The sequence below is a fragment of the Lycorma delicatula genome, chromosome 1, assembly GCF_047948215.1.
Source record: "Lycorma delicatula isolate Av1 chromosome 1, ASM4794821v1, whole genome shotgun sequence".
NCBI lineage: Eukaryota > Metazoa > Arthropoda > Insecta > Hemiptera > Fulgoridae > Lycorma > Lycorma delicatula.
This window is the reverse complement of record NC_134455.1, coordinates 354,348,359-354,368,496: the sequence shown is the minus strand read 5'-3', so window position 1 is coordinate 354,368,496 and position 20,138 is coordinate 354,348,359. Positions and strand designations below refer to the sequence as shown.

At 34.3% G+C, this 20,138-nt stretch overlaps 1 protein-coding gene across 1 annotated transcript in view; it reads right to left on the bottom strand.

Annotated features, from left to right (window-relative positions):
* The window catches only part of LOC142334470 (uncharacterized), a 712,180-nt gene that overhangs the window by 383,326 nt on the left and 308,716 nt on the right, over positions 1-20,138 (bottom strand). The window contains exons 52-53 of the mRNA XM_075382526.1: positions 11,733-11,903; positions 2,360-2,527 (exon numbers count right to left, since the gene is read on the bottom strand). Of these exons, the coding sequence (XP_075238641.1) occupies positions 2,360-2,527; positions 11,733-11,903 (339 nt within the window). The remainder of the gene's footprint in view (positions 1-2,359; positions 2,528-11,732; positions 11,904-20,138) is intronic.

Genomic DNA, 20,138 nt, shown 5'->3' with positions numbered 1-20,138 from the left:
TATATTTACATAATTATATAATACAGTTCAATATATTAACAGCTCATTATTTTTATTAAGTTCTACCTGTGCGTAACATAACATTGTGATTCTATTTTCAGCACTATGGGTCATTGAAGATAATTGCACTTAATCTATAAGATATTTATTTAACCTTCAACTGTTAAAAGTCCACTTAATTACAAATGTAACAAGTTTAGTAATGGTATGATACATCAGTAAAAATACATTTTCAAATGAAATTTATAATTATGTTGCATTGCATGTTTATTTATGTATAGTTTTGAGAGCATTATCCAACATGTAATGCCATCAATGAAAAACAACAGAAACTATTTGAAACTGTTTCAATCAGATATATTTATTTATAAATAAAACTTTTTTCTTTTATTAAATTTGTTTAGTGTTGTGATCCAGTAGTGATATTTTTGATGTAATAACACTGCAAATAAGTGGTCTTACAAGTATTATATTCATAATTTATCATAGTTTTCATGAATTATGAAAACCATGTGAGCATGGTTTTCAAATGCAAGAGCCTTGTTTGACTTGTGATTAAGTCAGTCTGATAGACAATAAAGCAAGAAAATTAAAAAAATTATTTTTTCTGTAATTGGGTCAGGTGATGATTGAGATTTAAGATCAATTTAAGCTATTTAGTAAATGTACTATATGGAAAGATGTTTTGTGGTAGTTTATCTTAGTACATAGCAGAATATTTGCTATCCAATAGTTGTCATAAAAAAAATAAGTTGCACAGCATTAGTGTAGATCAAATAAAAACACTCATGTGACAAATTACATAACAACCGTCTCTGGATAAACTAGAATACATGAAATCATTTTCTCTAGTAATTGTTATCTATTGAAGAGGCAGTATGACTAAATTAATAAAATTATTCATTGGGTAAATAAAATACATGTGCTGTGAGATCATAATAAAAAATATGACTTTTGAGAAAAAACATAAAAGTGGGGGTTTGAAAAAGTTGAAAGTGACTTCTTACTTTTAACTTGTAGATAATTAGAATATTATGTAGAAAATAATTAGGGTATTGATAGGAGAGTTTCAAAGGGGCTTCAGAGCCTAAAGAAATGGAATCAGAGTAGATGAGGATAAGCACTGAAGGTGGTTTGTATGTGTGTTTTGAAAGATAAAAATAAAGTAATTCACAGGAGTGAGTTTTGAAGAGATTAATTCAAAATTTCTTTGTTAATGGGTTATCATCTTCACAAAGACCTTTCTAACAAGTTACTTCTATTTGTAGCATTCTTTAGTTTATAGGAATGGCCTCACCCAAAATCGGCATTCAAGTTTTTTCATCAGAATTATGTAAGCTGCATTTGTGGGATTACATCATTTACACTTGACATCTTGGATTGTAGTAAATTAAAAATGAGGTACTTAAATGTAAAATGCAATTCAAAAAATGAGTTTTCTCACTGCTACATAGTACTGTGATGCAATACTGCTATACAAAATTGCTACAAGAAATAATATACAAATCCCTTTATATAAAAATAGTAAATAAACTAAGCAATATATAATGTAAAATCCTTTAAATATTAAAAATTCTGATTCCTCTGATCAAGAAGAAACTGCTGTTCCTCTAAGACAATTTATTACCTACTAAGAAAAAAATCTAACTAAATGAGATGTAAATGTTCATATAAAAAAATCATGATTTTACAAACGATATTTCTCAGTTTTTGTCCCAGAAAATTAAATAACTTTGGAATCAAATGTATTGGATTACTTTAAATGGGGGTTTACAGAGCAAATCATGGCTAGGATAGCCTTTGAAACAAACAATTATTTTAACTTTGTAAAATAAATAAAATCTGCATTACTGAAGTCAGAACTAAACAAAATGAGCTGAAACAGCTATAGATGAAATTTATCTGTTTATATTTACAATTATTTTCAACTCTAGACATAAAATATTTAACTAACTGTTCTACTATTGGATCAATGTCCAACATAATATGTTATGTCACTTTAATATGTATTTCTTTTTATATTAACAACTGATAACACTAAAGGATCATTCTTCCATGACAAGAAAACAAAAAAATTAAAAATATTAACACACTATTAGGAATTAAGGAAATGTAAAAATGTAGTTTTAATGGCAATGTAAAGATGTAAATATTAAAAAAATTAATTTGAGTAGTCCTTATTAATGTCATCACTCTGTCTTTTCTGGTCTAATGTCTCAAATCTTAGAATATAATTCTTATAATACCTATACATCTCAATACTATAAATTAAAATACACAATATATTTTCATGGTTGTAGTAACATTTTAAAAATAGCAGCATAGTCTAAATACACAAAAATAAAAATTTTATACATACCTGTTTCAAGTTATCTTTAATCTGATCAGTTAGAATCAGCCTTTCTAATGTTACAAAACAGTCATAATCATGTTCAATTCCTAGTTCAGAACACCAGCAACCAGCTTGACTGCTAGCCAAAGGGATATCTTTTTTTATATCATCTAATGTCTTTTTCTTTTCCTTTAACTAAAAAGAAAAACATAAATGGTCACTTCTGCTTTAATTCAAGTAGACAAATTATAAAGTAATGAAAACTTGCATTATATAATTTGTTATATCATAGTTATTTTTTATTTTTTTAAATAATATGGTAACCATTCCGGTTAAGTTTTGCTCACTTAAAACTTCAAAATATGTACTAAAAAATAAAAATCATCTAAAACATTAAAACCACCATTAGTGCAAAAGTTGGTCTAGTGGTAAACTTGTTATCACAAATCACTTGTTTAACACCTGATTTTTGAAGTCAAAGGTTCTGAGGTTCAAATGCTAGTTAAAGTTAGTTACTTTTATAAGGATTTGATTACTAGACAGTGGACACTGATGTACTTTGGTGGTTGGAGTCATTTAACCACACACCTCAGGAATGAGTTGGCCGGAGTCTATACAAGACTATACCTCATTTACATGTCATGAATATCACCCTCATCTCATTGAGCAATGGGGGTTTATTGTTCACTAGTTGAACAAATTGCAATGTACACATTAGTAATAAATAAAACATTAAAACATTATAACTATGCCATCAAGATCAGATCTATAAAAGTATGTTTTTAATGTGTCCACCAATTAGGAATCAATCAAACAAAATGCTACCGTATGATTAGACACCAGATATACTAACATAGCAAAGAAATGGAAATATTTACCCCTAGTTTTAACAGTATTTTGTCAGAATCACTCATCATGACCAAATGACATACAAAGCAATTGATACCACTGGTGTTGCTAACACCTTGACTTGTAGTCAAAAATCTTCAATTAAGTTCAACAGTACAACCTAACTCATAAAGAATTGTACATTACATATTGGAAATTAAATCTTCATAAACAAACGTTACTAAAAACTTTACTTTTTAAATTAAATTTTGTAGCTGATTCTTAATATATACAAATAATTTACAAACATTATTTTGCTATGAACATCTAAATAGTGCTGAACTTTTCAAATAAGAAAAGTACATTTAAACTGCTGACAATATAATTAAAAAGGAATTCAAGAACATGTTGTACTGGAAGTTTTGAGAGTAAAATTGGAATTCTACACATAGGTTTAATTTATCTCAGATTAAGGATGATGGTAAACTCTGAATATATTTCTTATCAGTTATAATTGAATTAAAAAGATAAGCAACTATTTACAGAAGATCACCCACACACAGCGCTATGTAGGTCCAAGATAGGTTATTATTTACTCTACTGCATCTTACAGATAATAAATGAAAGCACTGGTTTCCAGTTATTCATACTATGATATAAATCAATGGTATCAATAAGGTGGCATCTTGCAGACCATAATGCACAGCCAACAGTTTTACAGATTCAAGATTTTATGATTGCTATACAAAATTAAGTAGAAACATACTACTTAACTTAGAAGGTACTTTAGTAACTTCACTTATGTCGTCCAATGGGGCAATGGTTATGCTCAGGATTTCCCTATGGAATATGAGATTGGTGATCCCAAGCTGGTTGCGGTTGTGCTTCTGGGTCTTGCTGTTTGCAGTAGTGGCAGGAGACATGACCATGATCTGGTTTTGCCAACACTGGGAGAAGTGTAGATGGGGAGTGTTAATCCCTCTTCGCATATCCACTGGGTTGGTCTAGTGGTGAATGCATCTTCCCAAATCAGCTGATTTGGCAATCAAAAGTTCCAGCGTTCAAGTCCTAGTAAAGGCAGTTACTTTTATGCCGATTTTAATAGTAGATCGTGGATACCAGTCTTCTTTGGTGGTTGGGTTTCAATTAACCATAATACACCTCACCAATGGTCGAACTGAGACTGTACAAGACTAAACTTCATTTGCACTCATACATATCATCCTCATTCATCCTCTTTAGTAATACCTGAATGGTAATTCCAAGAGGTTAAACAGGAAAAAATCCCTCTTCTCAGTTGTGGAGCCGAGTTGAGGTTGGGCTATTGGAGCTTAGTTCTGCCAAAGCCTTGCGTTGCATAGTGTGAGTCAGTCACTTTGGCTCTTGGCAGGGATTGTCCTATGGGTAAGAGTGTTGGAGCCCTTACTATTACATGTGAGCCCTGGGATGTCGGTATTGTGGGTCAGGTAGTACCTGATTCCCTGGCCCAGGTTAAATTTGTGGGAGGCAGCTGACTAGGGTAACCCAGACAAGATCAATGATCCAGGGCATGCCCAACCATCTCTCTGCTCACATCTTATGAAATATTGACTGATGAGATTATAGGCTATTGAAACTTCAAATTCTAGAACTTCCATGGCAACTGGTCTGTGTAAAAATCCTCCAACTTTGCAAGCGAAGAGGAGGAACATTGTCAAGTTCAGCGATAAGGAAGGGTGCACAGTTCGGGAAAAGGATAGAACCAAGTTTTAACCGAAGAACATTGAATCAATTCGAAAGTATTTAGTGATAGAAATAAAAGAAGGAGACTTCTTAAAGATTAGTCCTTTCGTGAAACACCTTAAAAGAACTGGTTGTGTGCAGGGATTTACTAAACTGCACGGAGGAAGAAATCATCGAGGAACTTCATAAACAAGTAGTAGCATGTCAGAGGCTAAACATGAGTGTTTGAAATTACATGTTGCAACGGAGAAGTTACACCCTCCATGTCGCTTGTGTTAACGTTGAACAGACTGAAGTGTCCAGAGTAAATAATGACTGGATTACATAGACTGGATGTTCATTCATTTATCCTAACTCAATTGAATTGCTTTGGATGTCAGAGATTCAGACACTCAATGGCAAGATGTACTAAGAAGCAAATTTCTTTGTGTGATTGATCATCTTTTACACTCTGATGATCCATTCTTTATCAATTGTCATGGACACTATTTGGCAAGATCACGAAATTGCCCAATATATAAGCAAGAAGTAGCTATTCAAGAAGTCAAGACAGTACAAAAAGTCAGCTATTATGAAGCTAAAAAATTGTAATCTGCAGAACACCAAGGACTGTGTTCTATGCACAAGTTGTTGCAGCTCCTGCAACTCCCTTTTAACTAGAAGATGTAGTTTTGCAACTGGCACCAACTCTGTCTAATATGATCGATTATATCATTAATGAAAAATTGAAGAGTCAACCCTCTAGTGAAACCAATGCAAAAGAAACAAAATATCTCCAAATCAAAGATTGTAACACAAACTAGGAATGAGCCTTTGACTAATCAAAAGGTAAAAGATACAGAAGATAAACCGCCAAAGAAATCTAAATAAAATGTATCAACATAAAAGCTGAAATACAGAAAATCCCCACAAAGGGAATTAAGAAGCCCAAAGTAAAGTTACTGGAGAAAGATGACTGAACAACCATCAATGGAACCTCCAAAACCTTGGAGGCCTTCAAATGAGAGCAAGCACTTCACCCGCCCTGCAAGCTATAGAGGCAAGTGCATTGAGTCTCGACTCTGATGCATTGCTGACCTCACCATCAGAACTAGTAGCATCTGATGCTGGCAGCAGGAGATCCTCTGTGATTTACTGCAGAGGGTCAGAAGAATCAATCTCTGAGGCCTCTGACACCCTGGATTTTAACATCGAGGCGTTCAGGAAGATAGAAAAAAGAAGAAAGAAACGATTGCCTAAGGATAAACCTAGGCAATAGATTATAAGAAGTTAGTTCTTTTATGTTTTTAACCTAATTATTGATTTAATATTTTAATTTAGTTTTCATATTTTGTGAAAACATTTCGTTAAGAATGGCTTTTGTGCTTTTTAATGTTAGTTTTAGTGTTTGTAAGTGACAAGATCTGACCCTTTACATCCTTGTAATCTTGTGTTTGTTTACAGTTTTTATATCTTTTGACCAATCTTTTTTAGATGATTTGTTTTGACAAGACTAGTCTTCCATGTCACTATTATATTTTGTCTGGGTGTGAAAGAAATATTTTCTTTTTTCTTTTTTTTTGATGCAGGAAAAAATAGTTACAATGTAGAATAAAAAAATTATTCCACAAATGCATGGGAATTGAAAAGTGTATCTACATTCATAATAAATAAGAGTTCGCAGAAGACTACAAATTTCTACCTTATCTCTTCTAACACAGAAAAATAACAATGTTATAGTATGATGTAATAACCTTCTACAATCTAGAAATTGAAGTTCCATTTTCCTTTCTTTCTTTTGTTAATTTCTTAAACTTTGTACAAAGATATGTTGTACATAATTAACTCTGTTTAATTTTAATTGAAATCAACAGCAACTGTTGATTTATCTATAGGCACAATTGTTCAAAATGCCAATATAAAAAAAAACCTTCATCATTTTTGTAATATGTCTACTGCTAGAAATTGCAAAGAACATTAATTACTAGATATAATCATTATTTTTAGTCTCAATTGAACATACTAATATTGATATATATATATATATATATATATATATAAAAGACAAAAGTATAAACAGTTTACAAGGGTAAATCAAATATAAATGGAATTTTATTTTCAAAAAAAGTTTATTTATTGAAAAATAAAAGGCAAATATAATTTATTTTTCTACTTAGTTTCCTGCTTTAGAATGCATTTTTCCCAGCAAGAAGAAAGGTTTTTTATTGCATAATCATAGAATGAAACTGGTTGCTTCAGGAACCAATTGGTCACGAATCCCTCCACACCCTCATCATCTTCAAATCGTTGCCCTCCTAGAGCTTCTTCTAGCGGCCCAAACAAATGAAAATCGCAGGGCGATAGGTCAGGGTTGTAGGGAGGATGACCAAGTTGAGTGCAGTGCATTTCTTCTAGTTTTGAGACTGTTAGAGCTGCAGTATGGGGCCTGGCATTGCCGTGGAGGAGGATGGCTTCTTGAATCAGTTGGTCTCGTCTTTTGCAACGTTATGCAGCCCTCATCTCATTCAACAGCTCGTAGTAGTAAGCAGCATTGATGATTGTGCATCACTCATGCATAAAATCATGAGCAAAACACCTCGCCGGTCGAAAAAAATGGTTGAAAGAACTTTGCCAGCTGACAGTCGAGTCTTGGCTTTCAATGGGGCTGCCACCCCTTTCCTCTGCCACTTCATACTGCCTTGTTTCGACTGGGAAGTGTAATCGTGGACCCATGTTTCGTCGCAGGCGACCATCCGACTCAAAAATGCATCACCTTCTTTCTCAAACCTTGCTGTAAGCCTCTGACAGACCTCCAAACGTCTCAACTTCTGATCTCCGGTCAAAAGGTGAGGCACCCATCTTGCACACGCTTTAGGGAACTGTAGGTTGTTTGTAATGATCGCTTGACAACTCCCATAACTTAAACCGATCTGTTCTGCAATTTCGGATATTTTCACCCGTCGATCGTCTTCAAGAATGTTTCGAACCGTGCGATTGTTTTCGTTTGTAATGCTGATCTGAGGACGGCGAAGGTGTTCGTGATTTTCCACAGGTTCTCGTCCTTCTTTGAACTTTTTATGCCAGGCAAACTCAAGAGTCCTTGACAATGTTTGATCCCCAAACTGTGCAATCAATCTCCGGAAAATTTCCGTTGCTTGAACTCCTTCACGAACAAGAAATTTTATACTTATGCATTGCGCAGTGAAGTGGTGCACCTGATGAATTGTGAGCATTACTGATGAATTGGTAGGGAGTGTGAAATGGCCGGCTCTTCTCACTCTTAATGACCCCACCCAAACATACTAGAATCGCGGGCCAGTCCTACCAACCATAGATCCTCAGGAACAAAAATCCCATTTATATTTGATTTACCCTCGTATATATACATAAACAGAGGTTAACTCTAAAGTAAAGACCGTTTCATTGTAAAAAAAATTATTCTAAAAACTTAATAAATATTTTTCATTTCTCTTAAACTGCATACCTTGTACACTTCTCTAACTAACCGCCATATGAACTAAGACATTGATCGTACCAATACACCAGCTTCAATACGCTCTCGTCATATTCTTCTACCGCCAGTTCATTTAGTCACTGATTAACAACATTTTTAAATTCATCGTCGTGACCCGCGAATTGCTTACCGCACAAAAATTCTTTCATTTCCCAAACAAATGGTAATCAGAAGGAGCTAATTCCGGACTACATGGTGGTTGATCGTAAATTTCCCATCCATCCCAACCCCGTAGGAGGAAGACATTCACCTTATGACGTTACCGGTCACCACACCACCCCATCCGTTCCAAGCCTTGAGGGGCTTTACCGGAGGTCGTCTTTAGACCCTCTAACTGATTACATCTCACAGTCATCAGCCAGGCCTCTGTCAGGATGCCACCAATGTAAATGCCTCGGCAGACATTTGCATCAGTAAAATACAAATCAAATTTCGCCTTCACGTAGGCCTCAAACGGACATCTTCACATCCAACCTAACATGATTCCCTCAAACTAACCGATCGAAATCGCGAACCCCGCGCCTAGTCCAAATTTGATAATACCGTTCGTGTTGTCAATTTCTCACCCAAATGTTCTCAGTAGATCAAATGACGGACCCGCAAAATGTGGACTTGCATATCGTGCAGCAGGACAATGCCATCGGTCAGCCGCCTACATCGCCGATTTTGAATGGCGCGCCATAACTTGCGTAGAGTTTCGCAGTAGGCTTCCGTATTTATAGTCGTTCCATGTGGCATGATATCAATCAGCAGTATGCCAAACCAATCCCAAAAGATTGTGGCCATCAGTTTGTGTCCAAATGGCTGTGGCGTGAACTTCGTTGGTCTGGTTGGTGATTGAGGATGACGCCATTCACTTGACTGCCGTTTTCTCTCTGTCATGTCAGTAAGAAATCCATGTTTTATCGCCGGTAACAATTGAATTAAGGAACTCTCACCTTTTTCTCTGTAGCACATCAAAAATTCCAAAGCAGTTACAATTAGAATTTTTTTGTGACGTTCCGTTAAGACGTGAGGCATCCAACGTGCAGCAACCTTTCTGAAGCTAAAATGGTCATGAACTATGCGATCAATAACAGCTCTTGAAACATCAGGAAAAAGAAGGGCCAGGTCGGAAATCGCTGAGCGATGATCTTTTCTGATTTCATCATCGACGCGTTTCAACAAGCCCTCTGTGATTATCTAGGACTTCCCTGAACGTTGTTCACCGTGCACATTAATTCTGTTATTTCAGCAGCAGCTGTTAATTCTGTTATTACAGCAACCAACTGCTTATGAATTTCAGCCGGCTTAATGTTTTGATGGTTTAAAAAACGTACGACTCGGCGTACGAGTATGAGTCGGCGTAAACATCGATTTTCCTATTTATTTTATAACGCAATAACTCACACGTAATCAAAGATGCGACAACTTACAGACAAAAATGCAGTGTGTACATTACTAGTGTGGCCATGAACGACACGGTTTGCCAACCTTAAGGAGAGAAATTTCCCAGTGGTCTTTATTTTCGATATCCATCGTATATGCATTACTTTGTGTATGTTAATGGTTTTGCTTGCAGTTTATTAGGTTTTTTTATGTTTTTACATTAAATAAATATATAATAGATATTTAAAGTAAATCGACAATCCACTGAGTTAACATGAATTTAGTAGTAATGAAAGTGATTCAAATTGTTTGGATTAATAAGGTACAATAATTCAAGTATTGATTTAGATTTTACTTCTGATTGAATTTTAGGCGTTTAATTGACAACAGTAAGAATTTACATTCAGATAATACTAACTGCCCAATAAAAATGAAATGCAGAACAGGGTAATCCCTTCGAAAAATTAAAATAAATTTAGATTTCAGCACAAAAGGTGTTGGTCCTACAAACATACAAACGCAAAACTTTCCTCCTAATATTTACTGTAATTTATTTTTTTTAGAAATTAAGATATTTTGAAATTTAAATGTAAATCTATTAAAACGTGGTCTATAAAATATACACTTCACTTACATTTTTTGTATTAGTTCCCAAAAACAGATGTTTGTTTTTGCTTACTTATTTTTTAACTTTTAACATTATCAATTCTAACTGAATTTATGTTAAATTTACTTAGTTACAGATAAATTAATTCATTAAATTAGTTTTAAAATTATACTCTACTAACTTATGTTTACATCTAAAATAACCAAAACCAGTTAAAAAAAAAAATCAAAAAATAAACTTGCCAATACACAAACTTTTTACTGACTGATTAAATTTGAGTACTGTTGTTGGCGGATGCTTTTTCAAGATTCTTTTAATATAATTACTTCACTGAGAAATTATTGTTTCTGGTGAGTTGCCTAATCAGACTGCATTCCAAATACTAGACAGAATATCATATGAAAATGAAGTGTTTACAATTACAACATTTTTTACTAAGCCAGAGTGTTCAAGAATTGAATAAAATTGTAATGACTACAGAATGTTTAAAACTTTATGTACAGTTTTTTTTTTTTTTTAGGCGATTAATTTACCAATAAGGCTGTATGTGGGAGTATGAGAGAAATCTTTTTTTTTTATGAAAAATGGTGAGTCTAATCAGGATTCAAATCTGTGGTCTTCTGGATGAAAAACTCTGCTACCACTCTGTTGCAGAGATCAGAAATTACAACTAATAACTAATGTTTCTGAAAAATATTAGAATTTTTACAACTTTGGACAAAACAGTTAAGAAAATTATAGTAAATGACCAATTATTTTCTCTTGCTCTTAGTAGTTTGATCAGAGAATCGCAGACAAAATAATACTCACTCTCCTTTTGAATGTAAAAGTATCTTATCACTGAACCCTTAAAAAATCAAAATGTCAGATTTTTTAACAAAATTATAAAAATTTTAAAAAGCATTCTATTTAATACTGGTGAATTCCTTTTCTTGTAAAGATTCAGTAATATTTGTTTATTTTCCAAGCTATTATATGTAGTATAACAAGGTATAAATAATATTTGCATAATTGAATAATTTGCGGTTTTTATTTTTCTTAAATATCCAGGATTTTTGTTTCAAAATACATACATATTTCAATACAGTTAAGAGAATACTGTGCACTGGCACAAGCCAATTTTTAAACTTGCTGTTGTACTCTTATGTTTCTTTTATATATAGTGGGTCCTTTACGACTCCATAATTTTGATTTATAATAACTGTTCACAATGTGAAGTTCTAAATTTATTTAAAATAATTTTAGAGAGAACAAATGAAAAAATGAATTGATATTTTAAATATTCAGCATTATGAACAAGACTACTTTTAAGATGCATTTTTAACAGTATTCAGTGAACTAGCACAGTAATGAATTAATAGTAGTTCAGAATGAGAACTTACATAAATCATAACATTTTCATCGATTAGCTCCATTAAATTATATTGTAGAATTGGTTCTATACACTCCAAATAACTATTGCTATTAAATTCTGAACACCATTTACTTGCAAATTTTAAACTATCTTCCACTTCGTTTGGTATAGTTTTCCACGATATTTCTTTTAAAATATACTGAAATAGAATACATAAAAGCAAACAATTATTTTCAATAATCTTCAAAATGCTCTAAAATTACATATCAAAGATGGCATGATGATGACTAAATTTAATTATTAAAAATATTTCTCAAAATACCTTAAAATGAGCTGGCTGCCAATGCGGCGGTGAGGAGGATGAGTGCATGGCTCAGGAGGAAGGGTTTGCAGCTGGCCCTACAGAAGATGACTATGGTGGCCTTGATGGGTCATTGGCAGCTACACAAGATGTCAGTGAGGATTGACGGCTATACGGTGGAGGAGGTTACTCAAACGAAGTATCTAAGAGTGTGGCTGCATAGGTCTGGCTGCTTTTCCTTCCATATTCAGGAGGTCACTAAGAAGGTGGAGCGGGTCCTGGTGAACTTTGGTAGGCGCCTGTTAACAAAGGGAGGAACCATGGGCGAGCATAAGGAGGGTGCTCTTGTCCATGGTGACCTCGGTCTTGTTATATGCGGTTCCAGCTTCGTTCGCAGTGCTGGGGGTGAGGAGGAATGTTGCATGGTTCTCCAGTGTTGGGCCAATATTGGGGTGATTGCTGCCTACAGGACTATCAGGGTGGCGGCATGCGTGATAGTCAGAGTTCCATTTATTCATCTCCGCTCACTTGAGTTACAGACAGTATGGGTGGGAACCCCGAAGGCAGAAGCCAGGAGGAGGCATGACAAGGAGTGGCAGGCAAAGTGGGCTGCATCAGAGAACAGTGGCTGGACAAGGAGGCTCAAACCGCAATTGGAGCCGTGGATCCAGAGGGGGTTTTGGGAGATGAACCAATTTCTCATCCAACTGCTCTCCGGACATGTAGAATTCGGCATATACCTTTTCTGATTTGATAGGTGAGATACTCTAAACTGGATCTATTGTGACCAGGAAGACACCATAAGCACGTAATCTTCCAGTGACGGTGGTGAGAAGGAATTAAACAGCTGTCAAGCCTTGGTTGGATCACCATAGACCCATTGGTTGGAGGGAAAAGCCAATGGCAAGAAGTTGCAAGGCAGGCCTCGCAGATCTTGGTGACCAAAGGACGAGAGGCGGCGCTATAGGGTGCAGATTAGGATGGCTGCAGTTGACATTCTTGGGAGTGGAGTTCTTTGTTCACTCATGTTTTTGGATGATTGCCTATATTCACCTGTTCTCCTGATGACTTATTTTGCTTGATTTTGTGGCTGACTTCTTGGACGCTATATATGCAGGGATTGTCCCCGGGTCCTGCGCAGACCCCTTGGTTACATTCCCCTTGTTAGGTAACCTAAATTGGTCGACCTAATTGGGTATAAGACTGAATTTCTATGTAACATAAAACATAATTTTGATTGGTATGAGTGTAGCACTGATTTATCTTTCAACTCTTTCGTTTTCCGAGGCATTCATAGTCACGGAACGTTGCTGTCAAATCTGGACTAGGGGTCCGCGCTTCCGCTATTTCGGTCAGTTAGTTTGAGGGAATCATATTAGGTTGGATGTGAAGATGTCCGTTTGAGGCCAATGTGAAGGTAAAATTTGATTTGTAGTTTACTGATGCAAATGTATGACGAGGCATTTACATCGGTGACATCCCGACCAAGGTCTGGCTGATGACTGTGAGATGTAATCAGTTAGAGGGTCTAAAGATGACCTCCGATAAACACCCTCATAGCTCAAAACGGTGTGGGTGGTGTGACGACCGGTAACGTCAAAAGGTGGTGTCTTCCTCCTGTGGTGTTGGGATGTCCAGAAGTGGTGAGTCGGGTCGTTCCTGTGTTTTGGGGGAGGGGGAACCCCGATGAGGGCCTGAGAGAAGGCCGAGTCAGGGAGGGGAATCTGCTGCAACGTCACTCGGGGGTGGTCGAGGTTAAAGCTTCACAGCTATATCGAGTGCCCCCAGGTGGTCAAAAATTGTACAAAAAAAAACTATGAAACCATTTAACATGAAACATTAATAAAGGGTAAAACATTAATATTAAGAAAAACCACTTTTATAAGAAGCGGTTTTCATATATAATTGTTCCATATTTATAAAAGAATACAATAAAGCTAAGGGCAACTTTTAAGTCTGTCAAATTCTGTAAATAAAGAATAAGACGCTCGACTGATAAATTTTGTACACTAGTGTGCTACACGAAGACAAAAGGTACTACCGAGTTGGGCGAGGCAGCACGTGATAGCTAAAATCCCTCTCTACAAACCGACGATAATGTGTTGAAATCCGTTTACCAGTTTGTTTTAATAGCAGTTAAAATGGAGTTGAGTACGGTCAATATGTCAACACGGTTAAAACGCAGTGATCGAATTTTTAACAGCTGAAAATTTGAGTCCTACAAATATTTTTCATCGTTTAAAAGGGATTTACAGTAGTGAAACTGTCGACAGGAGAACTGTAAATAGGTGGGCGTTGAAATTTCGCAAATGTGAATCTAGTAAAGCGAAAATTGTGGACGCACCTCGCAGTGGACGACCAGTTTCTGTGACTGACGAGAAACATCAAAAGGAGGTGGACGATTTGCTTCAAAGTGACAAGTTGCTGAGTGACAAAATCACTCAGCAACGCATCGATATTCAATTACGCATATCTAAAGAACAAGTAGGCTATATTATTGAGCAATTGGGTTACCATAAAATCTGTGCATGATGGGTACCACGCAAACTGACAGACCAACACAAACAGCGTTGTTCGAATGTTTGCGAAGAACTTTTACAGCACTATCGTGCAAAAGGAAACGACTTCCTTTTCAAAATTGTAGCCAGAGATGAGAGTTGGGCACATCAGTATGACCCCAAAGAAAAATGGCAAAGCATTAAATACAGACACTACGAACCGCCAAAAATTCAAAACTAAATCCTCTGCGAAGAAACTCCTTTTGACCACATTTTGGGATGCCAAACATGTTTATGTGACTGAGTATCTGGAACATGGGACGAATGTGAACTCCGAATGGTACATTGAGACATCTCAGACGACGAGTATGTCTCGTTCGAAAGACCACCATACCTATAATTTTGCAACATGACAATGCGCGACCTTACATATCGCATGCCTCTGCAGAGGCTCTCTGCCAAGTTTGAGCCTATTCCGCATCCGCCATACTCATCGAATTTGACTCTGTGCGACTTCCACTTCTTCTCTCATCTAAAGAGGGATCTCAAAAGTAATCGTTACACCACCGACGATGAGGTGAAGGAAGCTATGGCCACTTGGATTCGAGAAAGACCGCCAGAATTTTTCAGTGACAGAGTTTCATTGTAAACGGGGATTACATTGAAAAATAAATACTGCATTTTGTAGCTAAGGTATTGAACTTTTATTCATTTTTTATTTCATTCCAATATTTCTTTTTATTCCCATGATTTGCATATATGTGCAAAATTTATCAGCCGAGCATATTAATCATGATTTTTTTTCATTGTTAAACTACACTTGCAGTTATTTAATTATAATGAACTACCAAATCTGCATTATTAAAATATTGTTTAAAATGATAATATATATTCTTACTTCATGTATTTTTATTCTCTAGATGCTATTCCCTAATATATTTTCCAGGTGTTCTGCAATATTGTTCAGGTCATGTCTTTCCCATATTTATATGTTTAAAAAGTGGAACAAGCAATATTAATTAAAATGCAAAAATTTTATATTGATCCTGCCTAGCTAGTTTTTTTTTTTTTATGTTTTATTGTAAAATTATTTAACTGATATATGTAAGAATGATCATCTGAAATATCTGTTCTTCCTCTTCTTAATATAAGCTACTATTTATACATAAAAAAAAATAGGGTAACAAAAAAATGTCATCAATAAAAGAAATTGAAAATAAATATTTTGCACAATAAAGAAGATATCACTACCTTAACCGTAGTACATCTAGGAAATTAGTCTATCTTTGAAAACATTAAAGACAAATTCAAATCTATCAAAGGAGAATGCATAGCTAAATAAAGCATTTAGTATCGTAAACTGAAATTATGCTATACAGGAATTATATATCTCTAAGACAAACTTAAATAAAAAAGATTGACTATAAAAATAAAATTATAAAACCAGAACAGCAGAGAAATTGGCTGTAACCCAAAACTGCTTATTACATGAACCTAGACATGTCAAAATCATTTTATACAAAACTAAAATTTAAAAATAATTCACAACAAACAGGAATCAAATAGTTGGGAAAAATTACTGTGTATCAAAGATGCAGACTTCTGTTTAATAATGGTAACAACCAATATCTAATATATTTAGGAGATATATATATATATATATATATATATACATATATATATATATGTATATATATATATATATTTAGTATATTAGGCCTACATTGCACAATAAAATTTTGTTTTTTTTTGTTTCAATAATGTCTGTAACTGAATCTTAAGCATTTTGATGGTGATTTCAAATACGTAAGGGGTCCCTTTCTATGAAGCATAGCTTTTTTTGTAATTATTATTTTTTGTTGAAAGAAAAAAGTATTGTGATGGTAGTATAATAATCTTATATACACAATTTCTACCTGTGTAAAATCTACCTCTTTTGGGTTTTGTGGTGTAGTTTGCTGTTGGTACATGAGTCTTGAGATTTCCAGAGTACTCTGTCAGCATTCTTTGGTTCCATTTTCACTAGCAGCATGTTTACATGGTGGATATTTTCTGATGAAAGTGTTTTCCATATTTATAATTCACAGCTCCATTACAGTAGGTAAAAATTCTGATTAGAATCTAAGAACTGGATTTTTAATGACTTAATACATTCAGGTGCTTCATAGTTTTTGAGAAAATCAGTAATACGTTCTTTGAAATCATCTGTCTTATGATTCCCAAGGAATATTTAGAACTTTTTAAAAAGATTTCCTAATTTGTGGTCCAAAAAATGTAACTTTCTTTATCTTAGCATCACTTAGAGTACTTGTTTTCTAGAAAGTGAAAGCCACATTCACATAATGAATCATAACCAACACAAGTTTCGTAAGACTCCAGGTGAGCTACATGAACTAAAGAGAATGATGGGATGTTATTTTCAACATGAGGAAAGGCTCCTTTAAAACTTTGCTTTGAGGAGTCTACAAAAAGATGCCATTCATCAGGATGGTGCAAATGTCCCAAAGCTTCTAGTAAAGATTTCATTCATTAAAGTAAATTAAGTTCTTGTAGTGGAAGAATAAACGTTCAAATTCACACTGCCTGACATGAAAAGCACTCATTTTTCTTTTCTTTTGTTTTTGTATGATTAATTCATCGTGTAAGCTTGAAGCTTGTACTTGGGAATATGAAATGGAAATTTTGTAGTGTATGAAAAATGCCATCTCTGGCCAGGATTCAAACTGGAACTCAGATAAATTGAGATCATTTAATTCTGACTAATTAATTACATGTGGTAAGTATTTGTATTCTAAAAAGTTTGCTTCTCTCCTTTGTTCATTATCTGATAAATTTATACAACCTTTGTTTACGCCGTTTGCGTAAAGTCGTTTTATTCCAATGAATTCAAGGTTATGGTCGAATCTTGTAGTTTACAGGCTTGGTAATTTTATTTTGCATTTTTGTAAGGCTTATCTACGTGTATTTTTAAATAGGTTGTTTGGGTTTGTTTTCGATATCATTTCTCTCAGTCTCCAGTTTGACTTGCTGATTGCATCATCGTATTGGTGTCAACGTATTTCATATCTCGCATTATTTATTGCTGTTTAGTCATAATATATATATATTATTCTTAAATGTTTATTATTCTCAACCAATTTCAATATTGCCATAGTTCCTAGAAGTCTATTTCTCTTTGTTTACCCTGATGTCATTTCTTCAATTTGCGAATTCAGAAATTTATTTTAACACTCTTACGTAATTCTTTAGTGGTCTACTTGCTTGTAAATTATTTTTGTTATGTCTTCGTTCCCGAATTGCACACGTTTTCTCTAATCGTTCTCATACTAACACTTAGACACTACTCTTGTTGTCAACACACACACACACACACTCTTCTGTCCATTGCTTTGTACTCTTCCCCTACCTCTCACCACGACAGCTTTGGTCATTCTAGTCCTGACTATCATGTTGTGCGGATCCTGGTCCTCCCGCCTTGGAGGATCAGGCTTCAATGTTCTCTCTCTCTCGTATAATGTTAACTTTCATCCTCTTCATACTCTTATAAATGTTGCGGTATTTCTCTGTCGAAATTTTCTCTAGTTCTACTCGTCAGTGTTTCACCTATCTGTATGTTTTGTTTTACTCGTTTCTTCGTTAAGTTATTCTTAAAATTCTACATTACGTTTCTATGGAAAGTTTTCAATCACTACAAGCTGCCAATTCTATCGACGCCGAATCTTCTCGAGCTGCTGATTACATTTTATCGATGCAGAATCTCCAAACTCGTTGCTACATATCTGAGATGCTACGTATTAGTCTACCTCTAAACCACGTCTCACCCCTGTATTCCTGATACACTACTGCGGACTACGCCCAGGATTACTGTATGTATTCATTTACCTTCATTCACGAGTTCGTCTCTTGCTAATATTTGTGTGCTACAGGCAAGTTCAGTTTTCACTATTTATTACGTTAAACAGTTATTTTATCATTAAAATTTGTGGAACATTCTGTTCATCATACCTTATGCCTTTCGATTTCAAGTTTAGTTTAAAAAACCATTTATTCACTTAAGTGCAATCATGATAGGTGACTTACCTATTTTACGTGTTTAATTATTACTTTTTGTTATTGTAATTAACTTTATAATTTATTCTTGTAACTTGTTAATCGCCGTGATTAATCCTTTTCTACTCATGAGCTGTATTCATAACACTGCCCTAAAATTAACCTAAAGCAAGTTACTCCTGGTGTGGCAGTTATGTTTTAGGACTTTGTAATTTTATATTTTCAAGAATGCTTATTTAATAAAATGAACTCTATTTATATTATTACTTATTTCAATTTGATTATTGTAATTAACTCTTTTTGTACTAGAATATTATTGTGGCCTTTTTCTACACTAAACTAGAATTTGATGTATTAATTATTTAATGTTAAGTATGATGATGTTCATAATTCAGAAATGACCAGTGCTAATAATAAGATTTACTGTAGTTTATTTGTCTAAGTTAATGACGTTTGTTCATTGCCAATTTTTCAATATTAAAACATATGTCAGTAATGCAATAGTTTTCCAGTCATACTATGTTTATTGATGTTATGTTTTTCTAAGTATCTAATTGAAAATAAGTTTTTTTATGTTCTCTTGTTTTCAGGCTTTGTTAATTGTAGTTTTCAAAATGTGTATTTGAAAAATGTTTATTCATGTATTTTCTCATTTAATATCATTGTTCATATGTTGATTCAGCTGATATTTATTAAGTACCATTAAGTTATGTTAATTTCATAATTTCTTTTAATTTTTTAAGGTTATGATTTTAACATAAGTTCATTTGTTTTCTTTCTAATTAAAGTCCAATTTCTTTTGGCAAATACGAGCTGTGTGTTCTTTTATTTTTGTTAGCTTTACCCAACAACCATCAATATCAACAGCTTCATCTTCATCTAATTCCTGTATTTTTGGTGATACTTGACTGGAAACAGTGGACTGTGAAGTACAAGTCTTACAGCAGAAGGAATATCAGGATATTTAACTGTATATTTTTTTGCTATGCAAAAATACCAGTTCATGAAGTAATCCTTTGGTTCTTTCCAAACCATTAGTATTGCAAATGTCACGTGACGAGATCAATTAAAAAAAATAAACTACCCAGACAACAGCATCACACATGCATTGCAGAAAATATTAGCCCAGGACCTGACCTGATCATCTACTTTGTAAAAAAATATAGTTTAAATGATTTTTTTACCACTGGAGATATATCACTCTAGTGATGCAGGAGTAGCTGCACCGCTAAATGTTTCACGCATCAGAGTTTACAATTAACTGATGTAGTTGAGATTTTTATTAGCCAGCATGAAATATTGTTTATTGCTTACAGCATTACATCCAGCACTGAGTCACCAAAACAAAATTCATATGAGGACAAGTCAGAAATTATCTACACTTTCACCATAACACACCTTCAAGATTGTCATACTGCCTTCTGTAAAATGCATGCTTAGAGTTGGTACAACTGTAGTCATGAGTGTGGAATTTTATCCTGATTGTATGATTTGCCTTCTAGTTGTTACATGCAAACATGTTCACTCCACTAACAGTTTGCGCTAATGAGGAACAACAAGCAGTAATTTCTCTAGTCAGAGGGTG